The 23,024-nt window shown below is 37.1% G+C and overlaps 1 protein-coding gene across 1 annotated transcript; it reads right to left on the bottom strand.

Annotated features, from left to right (window-relative positions):
- Window positions 1-15: 15 nt before the first annotated feature.
- On the bottom strand, window positions 16-17,208 carry LOC139132444 (uncharacterized). Its single transcript, XM_070698789.1, has 5 exons — window positions 17,071-17,208; window positions 11,014-11,038; window positions 8,360-8,575; window positions 5,908-6,125; window positions 16-211 (listed from the first exon to the last, which is right to left on the bottom strand). Exons 1-4 carry the CDS (start codon window positions 17,110-17,112, stop codon window positions 5,908-5,910), a joined length of 501 nt encoding a protein of 166 aa, XP_070554890.1. The 5' UTR covers window positions 17,113-17,208; the 3' UTR covers window positions 16-211.
- Between the last annotated feature and the right edge of the window lie 5,816 nt (window positions 17,209-23,024).

Below are 23,024 nucleotides of genomic sequence, written 5' to 3' on the forward strand. Positions count from 1 at the left end.
GACGAAAACAGTGCCTTGTGATAATTAGAGAAAATTGCCGACCATTTTATTTTCAATAAAGCCTGAAAGTGTCTGTTGTGTTAGCAGAGATTAAGAATGTCACGTATACAATATGCATAGTATTTGCAAATTCAATATTTAGTGATCAGATACAGGATAGAGTCTTGCATTCCACTTCCTTTGTTTACTTTTATCACGTCCATCACATGTTCTGAAATGCAATGAAAAACACAGACCCTGTCAGTTCTTTTAAGCCATATGTTCTGTTTTTTTCTCTATGCATTCACACTCCAAACGTCAGTTCGAATGGAAACAAGTCATTGACAATGACACAGTCCCCAAGTGTTAATAGGTATTTTAATTAATTAGGTCTTTGATTAAAAATACTCCGATACAGAAGGAGCTTAGTGGCCAAAATGAGATTCTATGGTGGTGGAAACATAAAACCGATGTAAGCCGTCGTACCAATTACAAAAGGTCATTAAAATGAATCAATTAGCACTTAATCGACAGGATGCTCCCAAACATTTTTGCATCCTATTCTATCACTGACAGATTATCACCGGCACCATATTTCATAAAGTTTGATGCAGTACTTTGGACATTCACCCTAAAAACAAAAATCCATCATGAAAATGCAAACTAGCAATTAATTTATATTTATATATATATATATATATATATATATATATATATATATATATATATATATATATATATATATATATATATATATATATATATATAAATTATATATATATATATATATATGGTGATAACCGGGAGGGCACATTGTATACATTTTGTATATATATATATATATATATACGGATAGTTTTCAATCGGATTCGAACCCACAACATACGGCATCAGTCGCCTAGCCGAGAGGCCTGAGACAGAACCAGTCGGCTAAATCTCCACTCCCAAAAAAGAGTGGAGATTATATATATATAATATATAGTCTATATATATATATTATATATATATATATATATAAATATATATATATATATATATTATATATATATATATATATATATATATATATATATATATATATATATATATATATATATATATATATAAATGATACCACTAAGTGACATTGATTTGTATTTACAACACTATGAGATCAAAATCTGTACCGAGTTTTCATCAAATTTAACACAGTATTTGTGGATATGTTACTCTAATTAGGCAAGTTCATTACATATGCAATTACAAATTAATTAACTTGACACTGATAAATATCTTTTCCCTGTTAAAGCAATGTGACCTTAACATTTATACCAAGTTTCATGAAATTTGATGCAGTATTTCTTGAAATATCAGACTAATTACGAAAATTTAATAATTGACATGGTACTTCTACATGCCGTTAAACAAATTGATGTGCATATGTATGACATAGGTCAATGTCCTTGTGCCAACTTTGAATGATGTTGGTGACCATGCAGCCATTATATTGCATTGGACTGTGAAACCAATTCACATTCATATTAATGACATACGTCAATGTCCTTGTACCAACTTTGAAAAAAAAATCAGTTGATAAATATCCAAATTATGGCTCAGGACATGACAAAATTATAACAAAATGGCCACAAGGCAGCCATATTGCATTGGACTGTGAAACCAATTCACATTCATATTAATGACATACGTCAATGTCCTTGTTCCAACTTTGAATAAAATCCTATGATACATGTCTGAGTTATGGCTAAGAACATGAAAAGATGTAACAAATGGCTGCCATGCGGCCATATAGGATCACATTGTGAAACAAATTGATGTGCATAAGTATGATATAGGTCAATGTCCTTGTACCAACTTTGAATAAATCTGTTTAGATGTGCCTGAGTTATGGCTCCATGCATGAAAAATCGTAACAAAATGGCCGCATGGTGGCCATATCGGATCTTATCACAAAACAAATCAATGTGGATATGCATGACCTATTATAACAAAACAAATCTATGTGGATATGCATGACATAGGTCAATGTACTTGTACTAACTTTGAATAAAATCAGTTGAGACTTGCCTGAGTTATGGCTCCGTACATAAAAAAATTGTAACAAAATGGCCGCCATACGGCCATATTGGATCATATCGTGAAACAAATTGATGTGCATACGTATGATATAGATCAATATCTTTGTATAAACTTTGAATAAAATCGGTTGAGCTGTGCTTGAGTTATGGCTCCGTGAATGAAAAAATCGTAACAAAATGGCCGCGCAGCGGCCATATTGGATCTTATCAAAAAACAAATAAATGTGGATATGCATGACATAGGTCGATGTCCTTGTACCAGCTTTCAATACAATCGATTGAGATGTGCCTGAGTTATGGCTTCGTACGTGAAAAAATTGTAACAAAATGGCCGCCATACGGCCATATTCGATCATTTCGTGAAACAAATTGACGTGAATATGTATAATAATCGCAATCATACCAATCATTAATCCAATTACACTAGGTCAGAATTTGTAAGACAATAGTTGTAAACATAGACACAAAACAGCACAGAACAGTCAGTAAATAGACGACACACAAACAAAGTCAAATTCATGAAAGAAAGATATATGGACCTCTGGCCAAAAGACCAAGAAGTGATGTCAGGTGTTTCGAAAATAGTAAGCCCATCCTGCCCCACATGTGGCACCCGCCATATATCAAACAGTAAGTCAGATAGGTAGTGGTCACCAACTAAGGCCCCATGTCACCGATGCCATCAGTGATCATTTGTCGAAGAGAGATATTGTATTTATCTACAAGCTTGCAATACCTGCCAAAAAAGCGTTTGAATGTAGAGACAAGTCTTGCTCTGGTGTAACCTTGATTTAACAGTTTGTAAGAGAGATGGCCATGTCTCTCTACAATATCCCCATATGAACTGCATGCTCTTGCATATCGAATAAGCTGGGAAATGTATACCCATGAGCAGATGAGAGTGGAATATTACTGATCAGGTTTGGAAAATTGATTATACTAAAGTTGAAATCATCTCTCTTGTCATATAGCCTAGTAGAAAGGTGACCATTAGAGTCAAATTCAAGTAAAATGTCCAGATATGAAGCAGAAGAGGCCGTTTCTGTAGTTTTTTTAATCTACAGTTCTGGAGGATAAATCATAGCGAGATATTTACTGAATTCAGAGTTATTCAATGAATTAACATCGTCTATGTATCTAAATGTAAGGTTGAGAGTTCGAGTTACAGAGACCTTTTTCTGCTTGCTAAGGTTCTGGATAAATTCTGCCTCGTATGAGAACAGAAATAAGTCGGCAAGTAAGGAAGCACAGTTAGTGCCCATAGGAATTCCTATACACTGTTGGAAAGTGTGTCCTCCAAATTCAAAAAATATGTTATCAATGCGGAAATAATGCATACTGATAATGTCTTTCTCGGTATAAAACACTTTAGCGTTAGTAATATGTTTAACACAATATGTAGAATTATACCCCAATACAAAATATTTGAAACAGCGTGAACCGTTTTTGTAGAAAAATGCGTGGTTGATGATGTGTTTCAAGCGTTCTTTCAATTTATCATGTGGTATTGTGGTATACAATGTTGAAAAATCGCCAGATTTAATAGATGTTATTTTTGAAACAGATCTAGATTTCAAATTTTCCAAGAGTTCCTTCGAATTGTTTAATATCCACATTTGATTTATACCACTCCGAGAAAAGACAACATTACAGTATGCTTGAAGTCCCCGTTTAACAGTACAAAGAACAGAAGTCAGTATCTTCGATAACTCTGTTGTTGAACATTTTGAAAATCCTGCGATAAACCTAGCTTTGTAAGGTGTTTTGTGGAGCTTTGGTATCCAGTGTAAGCTAGGCAACTTAATATGGTCATCCTTTGTTGTAATATTAAAATTATCCATGAATGACTTATGATTTGCCAAAATTTCAGATTTGTTGAACATTGATTGTCTGTAAGTGGAGTTGGTGGAGGTCCTAGTTACACCAAGTTCGTCTATAAGACATTCAAAATAATACTTCTTACAGACAAATACAATGTTATTGGCAGCTTTATCAGCAGGGACGACAACATATTTGTCATGGATATCATTTAAACACTTAACAGCATCAGGATCTTTAAATACAGAATAGGGTCTTCTGCAAACATGTGATTTTAGTCGACCAATACGGCCACGAACTATTTTCCTCACATATTTGACCCATTCTAACAGTGTGTCAAGCTCTACATCCTCCCTTTTAGCCCATTTCCTGGCATATTCTTCAACAGTCCATAATGATCTTACAATTATGGTTCCATTTGATCCTACGAGGTTCTCTGAACTTGGGTCCACAAGATAATATCTTACGAAGGTGGTGATGTTCAACCAAGTTCAGATCACTAGTGATGACATGGCCAACTGGAGTATATTTGAAAGGATGTAGAGACAAGTCTAGTCTGGCAGAGACCCTGCGATTCGCGTTCTTCCCTATTGGAATGCGCGCGCCCTTCAGAGACGCGACGCGAATCCCAGGGCCTGGACGTTCTTGCAAGCGACCGGTCGGATTTCTGCCTGATCCGGGTACTTTATAGAACTCTACGCATCCGTCTATCAAAACAAATGACAAGTACCATAGCAAAATAAAATGTAAAATGACAAATAAAAACATACCGCGTGTATAGGTATAATATTCACTAAGCCCAGTTAGATAGGTTTTTCTTTTGACGTCACTATCTTTATGAATATTCATATCCTTGCAAGAACTGACAGTCGCTGTGTCTGGCAGCGCGTGCTCACAGCTGCACAGCGTAGCCTTCGAATGCAGGCCCACTTTGGGCGCGCACAAAACAAGGCACAGCGACTGTGGAGAGTCTAAGACAAGTCTTGCTCTGGTGTAACCTTGATTTAACAGTTTGTAAGAGAGATGGCCATGTCTTTCTACAAAATCACCATATAAACTGCATGCTCTTGCATATCGAATAAGCTGATATAAGTAATTGTCCTTGTACCAACTTTGAATAAAATCGGTTGAGATGTGCCTGAGTTATGGCTCTATACATAAAAAATTGTAACAAAATGGCTGCCATGCGGCCATATTGGATCATATCGTGAAACAAATTGACGTTCATATGCATGATATAGGTCAAAGTCCTTGTACCAACTTTGAATAAAATCGGTTGAGACGTGTGAGTTATGGCTCCGTGAATGAAAAAATCGTAACAAAATGGCCGCACGACCGCCATATTGGATCGTGTCACATAACAAATCAACGTTCATATGTATGACATATGAAGTAATCCTTGTACTCAGTTTGAATGAAATCGTTCGAGGCATCTCTGAGATATCTGCGTGAACGGACGGACGCACGGACATGACCAAACCGGTGAGTCCCCCCGGACGGTGTCCGTGGGGACTAATAAGTACAGCAATTTTCATATCAGCTGAGCAAATTCGATCCCTTGGATGAGAAACCGTACACAAGACTAGAACCTTTTTGCCTTTTTACACATTTCTAAAAAGTTCAGTAAATAGCTTCAGAAGGTATCTCGGAAAGATGGAAGGCAAAAGTTATTAGATTAACTGAAGAGAAAAAATTACATTTGACAACAGTCGACCTTCAAGAGTTTTGTTCGATGTTATACACTTTAAGATAACAGTATAAACGAATGTTATTAAAATTACACCATAGCGGGCGCTATGTGGAGATGATAATGGTTACTGACATATCGTTCCTCGCAGATTACATTTACTAAAAAAAATGCAATGAATTTTTGACACACTATTCGGTATCTTTTACGCTCCAATAACAAGTTCAGTATGATTGCTAACAAACATCGAAGGACAGACGTATAGACATTAGATCAAAAATCTATGCGTAAACTAACGACCCATGTTATACCTTACAAAGACAATCGGACTGCAGTATAGCTACTTACCTAAACTGTGCCAGTTTGGTAGCCATCATCTGCCTGCGCGTCAATGACAGTGTGTTTCAACCAACATGCATTCTGTGGAGTTAGGGTCCAAGCAACGCATCTGTCAGTATGTTTGCAATCTTCACAGCATGCTTGAGCACTAGCTTTGATGTTTTGATTACCGTTATTCAGGTCGTTGCCCGGTCTGCGAAGGTTTTCTTCGATTTCACAAGGTGGTCCTTAAAGTTCATGAAATGGTATTTAGATGTTAACGATGACTGTGCTGTTACTTCGTTTGAACAAATTGCAACAATTCTTTTATACTTATATATAATCCCATGGTGTTTTTCTCTGTTTGACGTCATCGTATCAGTGTTTTTCGCAGAGCCGTACAACTTCGAGCCGAAGGCGAGAAGTTGTGCGGCTCCGCGAAAAACACGAGTGTACGATGACGTCAAACAGAGAAAAATACCCTGGGATTATATATTTATCACATGAAGAGTCTTCTTATTTTTCGTTTGACATGGAGGAATCAAAATTATTGTAACAAATTGCATGAATTTCGTCGCGATTTGTGTTTTATTTACAAGGATTACTTTCATTGAACGGGTAAAGCGGCGCGTCATCTACCAAACGCCAAATGTAAAAAAAAATAATTTACACAATCAAGCTCTTTTTAGAGATAGAAAAGATGGAAAATGTATATAGAGAGAGGATATATAATATATATATATATATATATATATATATATATATATATATATATACGTATACATATAATTTCGCACAAACATGCATCAACACACACACACTACACATACATACATACATACATACATACATACATACATACATACATACATACATACATACATACATACATACATACATACATACATACATACATATGAAGTAAAATGCAACGACACGATCGAAACAGTGATTCTCATTCTTAGAGATGCTGTGGCTTTAGAAAAAATCACACAAGTTTTCGACCTTTCGACGAGCGCGAAAGATTCAATTCGATGACACAAATAGTAGGCCACATTTCATGTTTGTTTGGCCACAACGCTGGCGTCACCGGTCTCCGCCGATGTCAACTCGGATCCTGATCTCGGTCGTCAATGTTTTCGTCTGACGGACTTTGATGTTTGCAGTGACACATATCTCGCCCGTAGATACATCCTAATTTTATTACTTGACGGAAACTCCTTTCTGTTGTGTGTGTTGTCTGAGTCAACTTTCGAAATACATCGGATTCAACAGTGCTGCACTGAAGAGTTAGACTACAGCTCGACAGCTTATGTCTTCGCTACAGCCCTAATTTGCTGCGGGTTTGATTCCGAGCGAGAATTTTACGGAACTTTTTGTGTGATGAAGGACATTTATCGTCGTTAGTCGAATGACTTTATGCTTTTGCCTTCTATGTCACTTTCCCGAAGATTATACGGTACTCATTTATTCAGTTGAACTTACTTTGAGGTGTAGATTTCAGGTTTATCGCCAACCGGGATTGCCGGTTACTACAGGTACGACTTCCACCTTGAGCCTTGCCTTTACAACTCGACTGGAGCCTAGCCGCGACGCGACGTTACCGAGCCGTTAAAAAACGATCGAAGGTATCCCCATTCGATTCTCGCTGATAGCTATAGTTTTAGCGGCTCGAAAGTTCGCTGGACATGCCTTCTATGTTTCCATGTGTGGATTTGGCGGGTGTACGTCACACAGGTGGAGATACGGGCCAGTTCATGTGATATCATTGGCTATTGGTTGTTCAACATTGCCATATGTTAGTGATGAAAATTATTGTTGTTACTTTAGTAATTGTTGCATCAGCGAACAAAGACAGTCGGTATCTCACGTAGATTTTGAGGGCAGATTGTGAAAAAATAATTCCTACTTGGACTAATGTCATGGAGATAAACACCTTGAAAAACTATTTTATATTTACATCGGAAAGATTCAGTACCAAGTTTATCCGTTATGTGTGTGTTTTTGATATGCCTTACATTTTCTTTGGAGAAAGCTACAACAAATAAAATACATCAATTCTTTGAAATATTTCTCATGCACAGTTATAGCAGATATTCGAAGTAAACGTTCATGAACAGTCTCACGATTTTATGATCAGTATAAAGAGCGTAAAAAGATAGATTGGCTTGACACTCGAAAATTTGAAGGAATTAATATCTTGTTGCAATGTTCACGGCCCTTCTCCGGGATGACATTGACATTGTACATTGGAAAATGTTAAGTCCGTTTGGTCTCTACACAAAACAGTATTAATAAAGCATGGCATGTTGTTCGAAGTGCAGTATATTTTGATTTCTGTTCATTGTTTGAAGAAAATAATTTTGTACAAGGGACCGAGAAGCAATAACTAAATATCGCAATTCCCTCACACATGTTTAGAGTAAAAACACAACGCAAATTCGAGTAAAACCTTTAACAAGTTGAATAATTTTATACATACGTGTGACTGTGCCAGTTTTATACCCACATTGAGATCGCTTGTCGCCAATGGTGTGTTTCAACCAGCATTTCTTCTTTGGTGTCAGAGTCCAAGCGACGCATCCCTCAGTATTTTTGCAATCTTCACAACATTCCTCAGCGCTATCTTTATTGTTTTTGTTCCCATTGTTCAAGTCGTTGCCAGGTCTACGGTAGCCATATTCTATTTCACAATCGTCTTTGATGGAAGAATTTAATAAGAATTACATTTCTATAAGATCATCTATATATATGTCATGGCAATACTAATCAGCGCTCGCCTTTTCTTAACATTTAGTTTTTGTAGTTCTCTACAACAGGGTTTGCTACTCTGGACTGTAGTGTGCAGATTGTAAGGTAACTATTAAATCATTGTCACAGTAATAACTGTATATATATATATATATATATATATATATATATATATATATATATATATATATATATATATATATATATATATATATATATATATATATACGAAAAAGGTTTGCTTGTCAATGCAGGCAAAGTATAGTGCTCAATGCATTTCTGCAGGGCAGTAATACAGAGAATCTAGGAACTTGTAGTTGTCACTCTACAGGCTGTTTCATGCGCTAAGCAATCATCAGGAGTGAGGATATGGCGGGAATGGGACTGTTTATATTGTGTTGCAGGTGAGTATGCATATTTGAATATGCATACTCACCTGCAACACAATATAATATATATCTTATAATATACTTATCACATGCACAAGCCAAGAATTCGTTATTTTTTGCGAAATAAAATAAGTTTTCCATGACGATTCCGCGTTTAAACTTTTGAACTACTTTAGGAATAAATATCAGTACGCCGTGCACAAGTTGTCAATCATTTCCAGTCGTCCGTCGTGTGGGGTAGCGCTCACGTTCGTTCGTGTGTGGGGCAAATGACAGCTCTCGGTCTACACGTAGGCTACCTTCCGCAAAGTTATACTCTATTTCAAAGATAGCATAGTCCTAGAAATTTATAACAGACGAAGATACGCTATTTTTCGGGAACAAATATTGACTGAATCTCGACGGCGCGAACACTGTACACGTCGCGCCTGACCCTGTTTGCAATGCGTACGGAACCCACGGTATACGCGACCAGCTTCGAGTTCGTTGTTTCCACAAATTATTCACGTAATTCCTTCGGAATATACAGGCGATACACTCATTTACATTGTTCCGATTAGTAATGTCGTAGTCTGTGAAAATATCGATTTCATTACATGATTTTGATCGTGGGAGAAACATCGGCCGCCATGTTGTTTGTTTACATATTTACGAGCACACCGAAGATCGACAAAAAAAGGTCCCACGCACCGAAACTGATGACATAGACGCGGGTTGTCGTGACGTAGAACGACCAGAGAATAAATCCCGTATTTTTTGTTCGGAGACGACAAACTTGGCTTGTGCATGTGATAATATAAGATATTGTAAACGTTCTAACTACGAAATAAATTCCACTTTGTGAATTGAGCACATTAACCTCGCCATGCTCCTATATCAAACTTATTATGGTTCTTGGACCTGAGCGAGAAGCGATGAACTTCTGTGAGGGATTGAGCTCTGACTTTCGGTAAACTGTTAGACTTTTTGGTTGTGCTAAACATACAAACAAGGTGTCTGATGTGAAAAGCAAAGGATGCAAAACATACACGTGATGTGGCCGTTGGGTAACTGATCTTCTTATAACTGCGAGATCAGTGTATTATTTCAAACAAATTGTGTGGTACAATATGACAAAATTCAATAGATATTACTGTTATTTACCTATTTATGATTGACAGTTGTGGCATTAACAGAAATTAACCCGATTGTATTTTGGTGAAATAGTGCACAGAGAATCGAATTGAATTGAATCGGCATTTATCATCCAATTGATAAATCTTTGCCATATTTGTTTTCAAAATCAAAGAGTCCTAACACTGAGGGGGCGATTTTAGTAGAATTTGACTCATCATGTTCTGATATTTTTTTATTATGGCTTCACGATTGAATGACCATTCCTGTTGAGTATTGTTTCATATTGAGTGAGAATGCTGTTCTGTTGTTTACAGAAAATCTTGAAACAGATGTTCAATAAAATGCATATTCTATGTTTCTCCTATTTTAGGTCCATCCTTTTAAATTGCCGTACCAGCAAACAATATAGAATGTTAAAAGCTTTGAACATTCTATTTTGTTTGCTGGTACGGTGATGAGTAAAAAATATGTAAGGAAGTGATAGCGGGGATTTGTAAACACCGAATTGATACAAAATGCGTTGTAAGTTTTACTGCATATAGGCCCAATTTGCATTTCTTTCCCATCAAAACCTATCTTCCGAAATAGAACTGAGATACCCGTATTCAACGACAAACATTATACAAGCTTTGTCTATGAATGTGCACTTGGATGAAATTTTATCTTTTTTGAAGAAATATACATGAGTTTGGTCTGGGTCAAATTTGATTTGAGAACTTTCATTATAACAATTGACAAATCATTAACAACTGGCTAATAGATGTTTTCTGTTAAAATCGTTCAAAGAATTAAATATAGCTGGAAAAGAAGTCGAGCCCAATACATTGACTTTAAATGAAAGACCATCTGGTTGAAGGCTGGTATATCGTTGTGCACTCACCTGATCTTACCAAGAGAGGCAAAATCTGTAAAAAAGATAAAGACGACGTTGGCAATTGACAAATAAAATGACAGAGGTGTAATTAGAAGCCAAAGTTTAACGTGATTAAATTTTTATGTACTCATGATAATTTTATGGTATTGAGTTCAAAATCAAATCGACAGTGTACTATTTTTCAAATCGAACAAAAATTTTACCCGAATTAACTGTTCGCTGATCTCCCAGTCGTCTGTGTCAAAGGAATTACATTCTTTAAGCTGTTGATGCGTTTTTTCATGACGAGTTTCTCGCTTATTATCGCATATTTAATTTGAAAATGTAGACAAGAGTCCTACCAAAACTATAAGACTACAAGAAATGCTCACTAACTATCTCTATAAATGTACAGAAATTGAAAATGTTTTCAAGATTCACCTTTTGGTTAATAATCTTAAAGTACTGAATCGCGAAAAAGTTGAGAACTGCAGAATATGGAAAAAAAACCTGCCACCTGCCTACACTTTCAGAACTGTGAGTATACGTACGCGTGTGTCAGACAGCAGTTTGTATAAAAGAATACCTATACTTACGAGTGGGAATATATGATGATGCTATTTTGTGCTAAATGGTAAGGTAACACTCCTTAAGAAATACCCATATAGTCATGTAATCATGATGTCAACTAAGCATTTTATCATTCACTTTTGCTTGTTTCAAAATTTCGTTTCGTGAAAATAAGCCAACCACTTAATAATCATGGGAGAAAAGTGATGAAAATGCAAAATGTATAAAAATACTTATCTCATGGTACTTTGACACAAGTATTTCGAAGGAAATGAATCTGGTCAGTAAATGCAATCGTAATGAATCATCAGTATTACGACTAAATTTAAATGTACATTTCTTGAAAAACCACGAAATCATTGATCTTCATAATTATTGTACTTGGCCTCAGCCCAAGTACATTTGTTTTCATTCCGTGGGAAAAACTGTAAGGTATAACCATTTCTGGCTGAGACCAGGGAGGGCAAAATGTATTGGCTTCATCTTTCTTGGCATAATAAATGGCGTAATGATGTTAACTGAATGGAAGTGCTGCTCTCAGCCAGTCTTGAATAAGTGAGATGTGAATATAAATGCTTCTCTATCTGAGTTTTGGCCACAAAATCTTCTGAATATAATCAAAATGTGCATCGAAATGCAACAATTAATGCACCCTCCGTTTCCTAGGCGATGGCACGACCCTTGCTACACCCACTGGACGAGCCAAAGTGGGAGGGGTAATTTCGGTTTGTCGAACAGGAGGGCTCGAGACCAGAATTTAACATTTAAACTTGAAACATGTTTAATCACTGACAAGATGTGGATTAGTGTTAATCAAAGAGAAAGTTTGAAAAGGAAAGGTTTTATATCCCGGACACAATGAAAAACATTACGACTGGAAACTGTACCCCCGGTTGAGAATAGTAATGCCCACAGCGATGGAGAACACTTATCCTTGAGCTGAGAAAACCAGACCATCATTTCGAAATAGAGCTGCAGATTCGAGAAGCTCGTTAAAAATAGCTAGGTACACCCAAAGGGGTGGTTTCGAGTCTTGAGGGCAAATTTCGCCTCTTTCATTTAGAAATCGTACGTTTGTTTTTCCAGGGAACACATCATTTGACACAAAATTTGCATGAAAAGGGGTCGCCAGTAAGCACGTGGTCAAATCTGGCATAAGAAACAATATGAAATGTTGGGTAAAGCCAGTCCAAAATAAACTGATTTGAACTTTTGTGTTTTGTAATTTATACCACTGCAGTAACATGACTTTTTTTGACAACATCACACAATGTAATACGTTTTGAAACTGAATACTCCGACGTATTCTGTGTCCCCTTTGCTAAAAAATACGGTATGCCGATTACCATGTAAGGAGATGATGACGTCAAGACAGATTTGTAGTGCGTTTGGTCTTGGATGGTGCACGAAGTTTTGTCGAGGTAGCTTGTGTATTTATTTCCTAAATGGGAGATATTAGGGTCGATCTAAAAGAAGGCCGAAAAATGTTATGATACTCTAAGCGAGCTGAACTCCAATGCGAATGGTTGGATAATTTGGAGGATGTCTAGACTGATCTCGTCTCATAAAGATTATTTGGCGGTCAGTATTGAATTTCAACTGCGTCACAAGTTTGCGTCGAACGGTCAACGAACGATATTTTAGAAATCTGGAGACATTGCACATCGCAGTTTTATTTTAGTATTTTATATTTTACAAAAGATGTAAGAAGCAATGATTTTGTTGAAATTCTGAAAAAAATATAGGAAGATTTGATCGCGAACACATTTCACTGGGGGTCAACTAGCCCTGCGTACGATGCTGTGTGTTCCGCTACAGCTAACCGCCGGCTCACCACAGCCCTGCAAAGACCCGTACGTTGGGTCGGTGACTTCAAATCCATTTTGAAACTTGACGTAAAAAGCCAAATTACTGCCGAAATTCAGCGTTCTTGGGCCCAAGTCGTATCCCAACCTACCTCAGCTACTCGATCGCTTCCAAAAATGACAGTCTTTTATTCACTTCTCGTAAATAACCGTCGATGTCGGCAACTCTCTCGCTGGCCCTGCGTACGAAGCTGTGTGTTAGCTGTAGCACATAGCATCGTACGCAGGGCTAGGGGTCAACATGGGGTCGCAGCCATGTTGCCTCAAACTTATTTCTGTCTGCACTCAAAACTCAAAAATGTCGCATATGAACCTGAAAAATCGATGTAATTTTGTCAAACTTCGGCGAAATTTCAGCCTATAGACAAAATTTCATCTAGGTAAGGTAAATTTATTGAAATTTGATCGACAAATAATCCTGAGCTTGAACGTGACAGCTCGCCTTCTCCGGGAAGTCATGCATCCGGCCAGCTGCCCATATGGCCGGGTGCATGAGATTGTTTTCAAGCGACGGCGGCAGACCGTACGGGGCTCTGGATATGAACCTACCGCCGGTGTAGCTGTAATAACTGTTGCGTTGTTTTTAATTACCACGGACGAAGTCCGCGGGGACTTATAGGTTTGGTCATGTCCGTGCGTCCGTGCGTCCGTTCACGCCTAGTACCCAACCCCATACAGATGCACGTCGATTTGTTTCACAATGCTATCAAATTTGGCCGTGTTAGAGGACTTTTTAGTTTACACCTCCATAGACTCCCATGTATAAGGCAGTTCTCCATAGACTCGCATGTATGATGCCAAGAAAAATAAAAATTAGTTTCTCATTGTATTCATATTGCCTAAAGGATGCAGTGACACAGTTTTTTTGTCCCAACGGATAAAGTCCAGGGGGCTTATAGATTGGCTCATATCCGTCCGTGAGTCCATCAGTGAGTCCATCGGTTCACGCAGATATCTCAGACATTTTGACAAAATATCATGTGACCTTGGTGACCTTTGACCTGAAATATACATTATTGTCCATAACTCAGTAACCACAAGTGCTAAACCTTTCATATTTGGTATGATGGGACACCTTATGACGCCACATATTGTACCCCATTAATTATGTGCATATCTTATTATGAGCGAGCCAATAGAGCAAGAGGTCTGATTTCTGGTACTAGTATATAGGGATAAGTTAACAATATAATTTGTTTGACAAAACTTCAAGTGACCTCAATGACCTTTGACCTAAAATATACATATTTGTCCACAACTCAGTAACCACAAGTGCTACACCCTTCATATTTGGTATGAAAGGACACCTTATGACACCATATATTGTACCTCATTAATTATGTGCATATCTTATTTTGAGCGAGCCAATAGAACTAGAGGTCTGATTTTTGGTATATAGGAATAACTTAGCATACAATTATATGACAAAATGTGACGTGACCTCAATGACCTTTGACCTCAATATATATATTTGTCCACAACTCAGTAACCACAAGTGCTACACCCTTCATAAATGGTATGATGGGACACCTTATGACACCACATATTGTACCTCATTAATTATGCGCACATCTAATTCTGAGCAAGCCAATAGAGCTGGATGTCCGATTTTTGGTATATAGGGAAAACTATAGGGTAGAAATCTAAATATGCCCATCTAAATATTAGACATCTACCATCGAGAACAAAAGAAATTTGCTGTAATTTGAATATTTAAGGAGTTTAAGCAATTCCCGCTATAAATAAAGAACCCCTGCCTCAAACTCCACAAAAGTTGCTAGACATATTTTGCCGTTGTCATGCCATTGCTTCGTTTAATAACCAGTTAATCAAATGCCTCATTGACAGGAGAAATTCAAGACCATATTTGAATAGTAGTATATATTGTCCTCAAAATTACTTTACCACGGCCCAAGTACTCATTGCCTTCAGCAATACTGCCTTGTTATTATTTGTTTATTTCGGTACTTTGGCCTCCGGCCTATAGTACAATACATTATACAATAATTATAAAGTTACCTGGACACATATGAGGACTACAATTATGACAAAAGCAATTGACAAAAGAAATTCCAAATGGACTACATCTCTAGGTCACGTTTACGTCGCTCTCTCCGTTTGAAAGCAAAAAATACAAATTTAGCCAAATACTATATTTAGGATATACAGAAAAAAAGCACCATTGACAAAGACTCACCGGGTTCTTCGGTTTCGGCTAAAAATTTATCCAATAAGTGGAATATGGTGTCTTTTATGATTATTATGTAACGTACACGGTAATACGTCGGTAATTGCGCAACTGTAAACATTGTTTTAAGTAGATATTTCTTAATATTATACAGTGAAAACACGCATGAATTGCCTGCTTTTGGCCTTACTTTTTACGTTTCTTAGCCTCATATCTGGACTTACGAAAGACGACAAAGAAATCAATCGATCTAGGAAAGAGGGGTTGTCGCCCCAAAATTCATGCCATATAGCAGAAGTGGCCATTTCTTTTCAAACTAAGCATAGCATAGGTATAGCTTACAATATGTCAATTCCGAGAATCACAACAGCTGTTTTTCTGTTTCTATTTTCACATTTGCAGTGCCTACAAAACGCGATTATTTACTTACGAGATTTCCTCTATCTAAGAGATCACATCCGGGTACACTGTAATAAATCTGTATCATTCCATTGTATTTATTTTTGAACAAGTAAATGGACAGTGTGTATGTGTTGATATTTGAAAAAAAATATTTGAATTCTATTTTTCTAAGATATCCATCAAAATTCAAATTCTTATATCATTTGGCGCATACTAACGCAATCATACAATGTCCGAATGTGTCATCAAGTTCTGAACCAAGACAAAAGTTATAAAAAATTGTAAGACTGTTGAATCAAATGATCAAAGATCATTTTTTGATCAAAGAAAATAAACAGCCTTAATAATATATCAGTCCATCAGTTAAGCCCATTTTGCTAATTCAGGCGTTAGCCCAATTACAGAATGAGGTACCCTGAGGAGTAAAGTGCCTTGTTCAGGGGCACAAGACCGTGTTAGAGTTTGGAACTCATCGTCCTCCGACAGTGAGTCCACAGCTCTGGACCTACCGGGACTTGAACCGGGTCTCGAACTCACCATCCTCTGATAGTGAGTCCGTTACCCTAACCACAGGTCAACGGTGCCGAATCAATGCAAAACTGTAGTGACATTAATGTAAGAGCATTGTAAAATACATTTTAGTCTTTATGGATAACCTTAAAACTACGTAGGAAATTACCTGAATAACAGCATTTTATTAAAGCTAGAAATCAATGGCGCGTTTCGGCCTACCAATGAATGAATTTGTCTCTACAAGCAGCATTGCAAAAGTGTCTTTTCAAACGATTATTCATTTTGCTAATTCATTACTATGCCTATCTGAAAATCTTTCATCAGAGATTCAATGTGGGAAATCAGTTGATAATGCTGTAAAGAATAGATAGCGAATTTAGATTCCATAGGGTTGAGATATGATTTACTGTGACTCAATTCACTGCTGGAGAACATTTAATTCTTCACAAGAAGTAACGATACCAATGGTGGTAACCTTTCTATGACTGTGAACGACACAGCAACGTTGAATGCCAAAGTAAAGGTTACTTGGTTTTAATTACTTACCTTAATTGATGCCAATATCATGAAAATAACTTGGCTACGCATGGTGATCGAATTGTAAGATTCACTATTTTACTTTTCTCAAACTGCGGTAGTTACAGTGTTTTGCTGAAGTTTGATATTTATATGCTATCGTTAAGTGTGCACCCATAAAACCATCCTGCGCGTTTATTGTTTGAAGCTCTCCTATTGTCATGCCACTGTGAATATTGCAGGCATGGTTGTATTCACGCACCGCTGACTATTTGAAGTTTCCTTTCGGATTACTGTAGATGCTGGTCGGAAGTGAACGTGATCATTGTCACTTCTATCTCTGTACTTAGCCTAAAAATGGAAAACGCTGCATTTCACGGGTTAAAGTAATTGTTCGAACTGACCATTGAATGAAAGTAGGTATATCAAAGCAAATTTCACCATTCGTTGTATAAAAGCCTAAAATAATTAATATACATAATTTGCTTGAATGCAATCTTCAGTGACATTCATAGAGATAGTTTTTAAAATTGTCTAATGCGGACGCTTTCCTGCAGCCCTGCTTTTAGGATTTTTTCATAATAACACACTTAAAGTAGAATACGCATCGGGACTTTCAAACTCCTACAATTCTCCTCTGATCTACCACTTGTGGGAGCTCATTTTAAAGCTCTCAGACAGAAAAAATCTCTTTGATTTCACAGTTTTTTCGCAAATCGAAAATTTTATTTTTCGCCATAGAGTTAAAAATTGATGGTGGCAATTTTAAAGTTTAAATATAGGTAAATTTAAGGTTACTTGTATCTGTAGTACAAAAATTTGCATTGGACTACTGAGTTTTGTTCTTGATTCCATGACAGAAAGGTTGAAAGTGTCACTGAGGAATGTTTGGGCACAAGTTTCAGTCTTTCACTTTTGAGGCGCTTACTACCTTAAAACTCTGACCGTTTCCCTCTCACTTGATTCATAAACAGTACCAGTGTTTCCTGTTCAGGAACTTCCCAGAACGTAGTCAGTCACCTCCCAACGCAGATTCAAACTCTAGCACTTCAACTCTTTATACCTAAGTAAACGACAGATTGTTCAATCAAGATTGTAAATGACTACAATTTTTAGTACATGGACTAGCTGATTTTTAGCCCGGCCGGTGGCAACAGTTCTGGCTACATGTATTCAGTCCGGTCACTGTATTTGATTTATGATGAGAACCACCAGTACGTCCTAAACATTCCGTATTTATAGGAATATTGCAGGTACGTTCTGACTGCTCATTTTCATACGTCTTCCTGACTGATACATAAATATTATATATATTAAATCTGGTGATTAAAAATTCAAATGGAGTGTTTGGCCGAACAAGCTTGATACAGCATTCTTCAGCCGCCGTTTGGGTCGACACGTGACCTAAAATAAAGTCTGCTTCTTTTCGGTTTGCTGATATATTTTAATATTCCTTGGTAGGTACTCAACGCTGTGTGATATCGCATTACATTCACATTGCCAGGAGCTGTCTACGATTTCTTCACATCAGCGTAGGAATCGTTATTATCCTCAAACATCGATCGAGGAACGATGGGAAGATGGCAATTTCACAGTCGATATATCTACCGCATACACCTGTGATATCTGGTCACGTTTCCCTTACGATAGATTATCAAAGCATTCTTTCATCTCGAACGTTTTTTTTTTTCAGTTTTGTGACCTTTGAACCCACAACAGCAACAAGTACTTGAAGTACTGATCGTCACTATCCTGTGTCAAAAGCCGAGTTTTGCCCAAAATTTAACATTCTCAAATCAAACAAGTATCTCTATCTACATACACTACTCAAACACAATCGGAATCAACTCACTTCATGCTTGAAACTGAAAATTTGCTGGAAAACGGGTGATGACGACAGCTCAAATTATATAGGACTTGTGACAGCCATCGATTATGTACCACAGTACGGAAAACAAGCGTTTTCAGCGTGAAGTGAATAAAATGCCGTTCGTTCTGAGGGCATTTGTTGACTTCAACAATGTCATATTTGAGGTGAAAGTAGACTTTTGACCCAGGCTGAAAGCGATCAGTTCTGGTAGGTTCAAAGGTCACAAAACTAAAAATACAGGAATGAAAAATATGACAGGCATGAAATAAAAATTAACGGTATGAAATAATAAAGACAGGTATGAAATAAAAAATTATAGGTATGAAATAAATATTATAGGCAGAAATTAAAATAAAAGGCATTAAATGAAAAAAATTACAGGTAAAAAAAATTACGGGTATAAAATAAAAATTACAGGTACGAAATAAAATAATTAAAGGTATGAACATAAAAAAATACTCACGTTGCCTCATTAAGCCGCCGTTAGAAGAGGATCATTTCTTTTAACGTTGAAAACTTAGCAGATTAATATCCGAAGTTGGCCATTGAAGGTTCAAATCGGATAAGAATGGACACTGAAATTGATGTAAATGTTATCACACTTGTGTGATTGGTTTGTAAAGTTGTTCCACAATTTGCCTCAAAAGTTTCACTGACTTGTTGTACCTGCGGTGAAAATCAAAGATCTTTTATGGACCCACAATAAAAACATACCAGGGAGTACACTTTGTGGTGCAATTCTGCTATACAGAATCATATTAAATTCCTATACCGCCTCTTTTAGTTACATTTTATCACGGTTTAGTCAGGATCGAGTTGTCATTAGACTCTTGTTGCTTTTGCTATGCATGAAGTTCTCGGGCAAAAAAATCACAATCCATGGGAAAAGAGGTGTACGTACACCAGGAGCTGTACTGAAGAAAGTTGTCGAATTGTACAGGGATGGAAAGTCAGGAAATCTTTACCCTACACACACAGACACTAATCAGTTTCTACCAGCCAACAGGTTTTATTGCTCTATCTCAACAGTTACAATACTGTGAAACAACACTATCATTCGTCTATTGTTGGCCACAACTTAACTGCAATTACCGATCCTGTAATTTTGGAAAAGCTTTACAAACCAATTACACAGGTGTGATAATATTTAGATCGATTTCAGTGTCCATTATTATATCCGGATTTGATAGTAAAGCAGTCACAGGTACTTGTCAAAACGTTTTCGGGAGCAATTTCGAAAATCTCGCAAATCGTACTCATTGAATAACGCGTGAGATCAAAATCTAATACCCTTACTTACTAATAAGTTCGGGAATAATAAGAAAGTTCGGGAAGAGCGCGAACTGCATGATGAGTAAGGCAAGATTAAATCTTTAAGTTCGCAAGCGGGCGTAAACGAAACTTAGGTAAGTTGAAGGAAGGATAAACAACTTGTTTCGAAATAAGTCTGCCTTCCTGTCGTTTTAAGGAAGGAACAGCTGCTGTCATATGACATCAATAAATTCAACTGAAACGAGGTTATTTTATTAATGAATTAGAAATTTGGAGTGTCCGAAACTTTTGATAACTTTTGAAATGCAAAAGGTATGGAAATAACAAAATCACTGAAGTGTTTTTATCCAATTTCCAGGTTTTGCACATGAAAGTATTCTACTGCTTCTGCAACTTGAACACTGTTTGTGATATTTTTCTTTCACTACTATGGTGTCATTCACAAAAATTTCTTATGAATGTTCTATAGATTTTAGAGAGCAATACTTGAAAGTATCGCCTCTCCCAATTTCTAGTTTGGTTCGCATCTTACTATCTTCTTTAATTTTCACAGAATTACATAAGAATCTTCACTGTTTTGTAGCTTGATTGTTGAAATGTAAGAAAAGTTACAATTGCAATCATGGTGGATGTGTCGGTCCTCTGTTTTCACGCACCGTTTGATACTACCGCCCCCATCCACTAGGATGGTTACTTTTATTCTACGTTTGAATGTTTTGCTAAGTATACCTACGCCAAAATATGGCTAATTCACGAAATGGCGTTTTGTTGCTCGAACTACGAAAATCTGAAATAATTGTTAGGCTCACACTGCAGAGTTTACGTGCACTATCCATATCATAGCCATGTACACTTAACTCAACTAATAGTTAGTTTTTCTCCACGAAAGAGACGACAAAGAAATAAATCAATTTAAAATCGCCATTACCCCAGTCGCGGTTGTGGTGGTTTATCCACGTGAAAGCTACTATTGCTCTCGGCGTTGACCTCACTCCACATTTCGTACAGGAGGGGTCCAGAAGGTTTCGGAAATTGAACGCCACATTTACAGGGGAAGAGAAACTTGATGAAAACAAATATGCCTTGTTCATAATCTCGGAGAAAACCCAAAATGTTATTCATGACAACTCTAAAATTATGAATTGTGGCATAACGACCCCCCGATCCACCAATTCATAATAACCAAAGACTCTAACACTGTAAAATTTTGATATTTTTTTTATTTTTTAAATTTCGGCATCAAAGCTACGAAAAAACGACCCGCCATACGAGCGTACATCGAAGGGATTGCCGTTGTGCCGATTTTGCTGCTCGTGTTACTCGAAGTTAAAATTCATAATATGGAAGGCGTGTTCAGATATCAACCCGAGCGTCATTCGAGGGCAAAATTATAACGCACGCACTACTATAATTTCTTGACCCGACAATGCAATAAATATAGTCGTTAGCCATAACGATGCCAAACAAACTCTCACCTGAGCACGGCGTTAATTCAAACCCCTGCCCTATCGCGCGGGCTTTAGACACAATATTACAATTATAGCGCTTTCCAGATCAACAATATCTGTATCTTGATGCTGATATTTGAACTTTCGCACTTTTGTCTGTTCGTTGATTATCGTTTTGGAATTCCGCCAAGCAAGCTCGTGGAAAATTGTGATAATCTAATTGGTATCACCTATCTGTCAAACGAACGACCTGCTTCCGGCGTATGCCACTTACGCAAGGATTCACTTTGTACCGTCTTTCCATGCCCATATTATCCAAAGTTCATACTCGAAGCGGTGTTGCAATTACAATTACAACTTTCTCCACAGATCGACAGCGATTTTAACGGGACAATGTCTTGGTGGCTGCTATTTGAACTCTCTCGGTAAACGTCAGAACGATGTATTATAGAAAAGTCAACATCGTGATTAATGATCGTACATTTTGCGATGTTCACATAGGCCTAATCGGAGGAGTCTACTGAGGATGCCTTTGAAGTTGAACTTTTACAATGGACAAGTGAATATTCGTCGTTTTGACAAAAATTCGGAAAATTTTCTCGATAAAACGTGTGTGTGACCACCATGATTAAGTCTTGTCATGTCCAGATACTTCTGCCTGTAAATGTTGTGAGTAACATGCTCTGGTAAGTGTGATAAGCTTCTCTTTGACAAAGTCGGGCGAAACGTACCATCTATGTACATGCGAGCTGACGATGCATCATTCGACATCAATTGGTCAATAATTAGCTGTATCAAGCTTTATACCGGACACTGAACTGTACTATGGCCCAAATCATGACGGTCAGTCATTTACTCCGTGAATGTTAATAGGGAGTTTATGTTCAAATATTAGGCGACATAAGATCTGGAGATGTCACCTTGAGAAACAACAAGACGTGAACTGATTGGATCAGAAACACGGATAAAGTTCCACACATACACAAGTTGTGTTGCAATGTACGCATGCACTGCAGTCAGTCAATGAACATTTTTACGTTCACAGTAAGACTTTTGAAGGCAAACATTAGTAAGTTATATGAGCCTGACAAAGCCCGCATACAGATGAACAAGAACATCACAATTTCAATTAAATAGGGAAATAGCGTCTCCAATGGTTATAATGGAACAGATAAGGAAAATCTGAAGCCGTGCAGTCGAAATATGTTTCTATTCTAATTTTAGCTCACACTGTTAGGTTTTTACCAGATGTATGTAGTTTTTCATGAATAGCTCTGTTTTCCATTACATATTAAACAACGTCACGTCCTTGATGACTAATTATAGTTCGGCAACCCTGTATACTTCGGACTTCATGGCTAAGTCGATTTCTATGTTAAAATAGGATACACGGG

This window comes from Ptychodera flava, chromosome 5, assembly GCF_041260155.1.
Source record: "Ptychodera flava strain L36383 chromosome 5, AS_Pfla_20210202, whole genome shotgun sequence".
Classification (NCBI taxonomy): domain Eukaryota; kingdom Metazoa; phylum Hemichordata; class Enteropneusta; family Ptychoderidae; genus Ptychodera; species Ptychodera flava.

Bases quoted from the DNA above. Each gene is read 5' to 3' on its own strand.
- LOC139132444 (XM_070698789.1), bottom strand. From the start codon at position 17,112: ATGCGTAGCCAAGTTATTTTCATGATATTGGCATCAATTAAG. The intron at 11,039-17,070 runs GTAAGTAATTAA...TCTTTTTTACAG, and splicing joins TGATATTGGCATCAATTAAG to ATTTTGCCTCTCTTGGTAAG. The intron at 6,126-8,359 runs GTATGTATAAAA...ATGAACTTTAAG, and splicing joins TAAAACTGGCACAGTCACAC to GACCACCTTGTGAAATCGAA.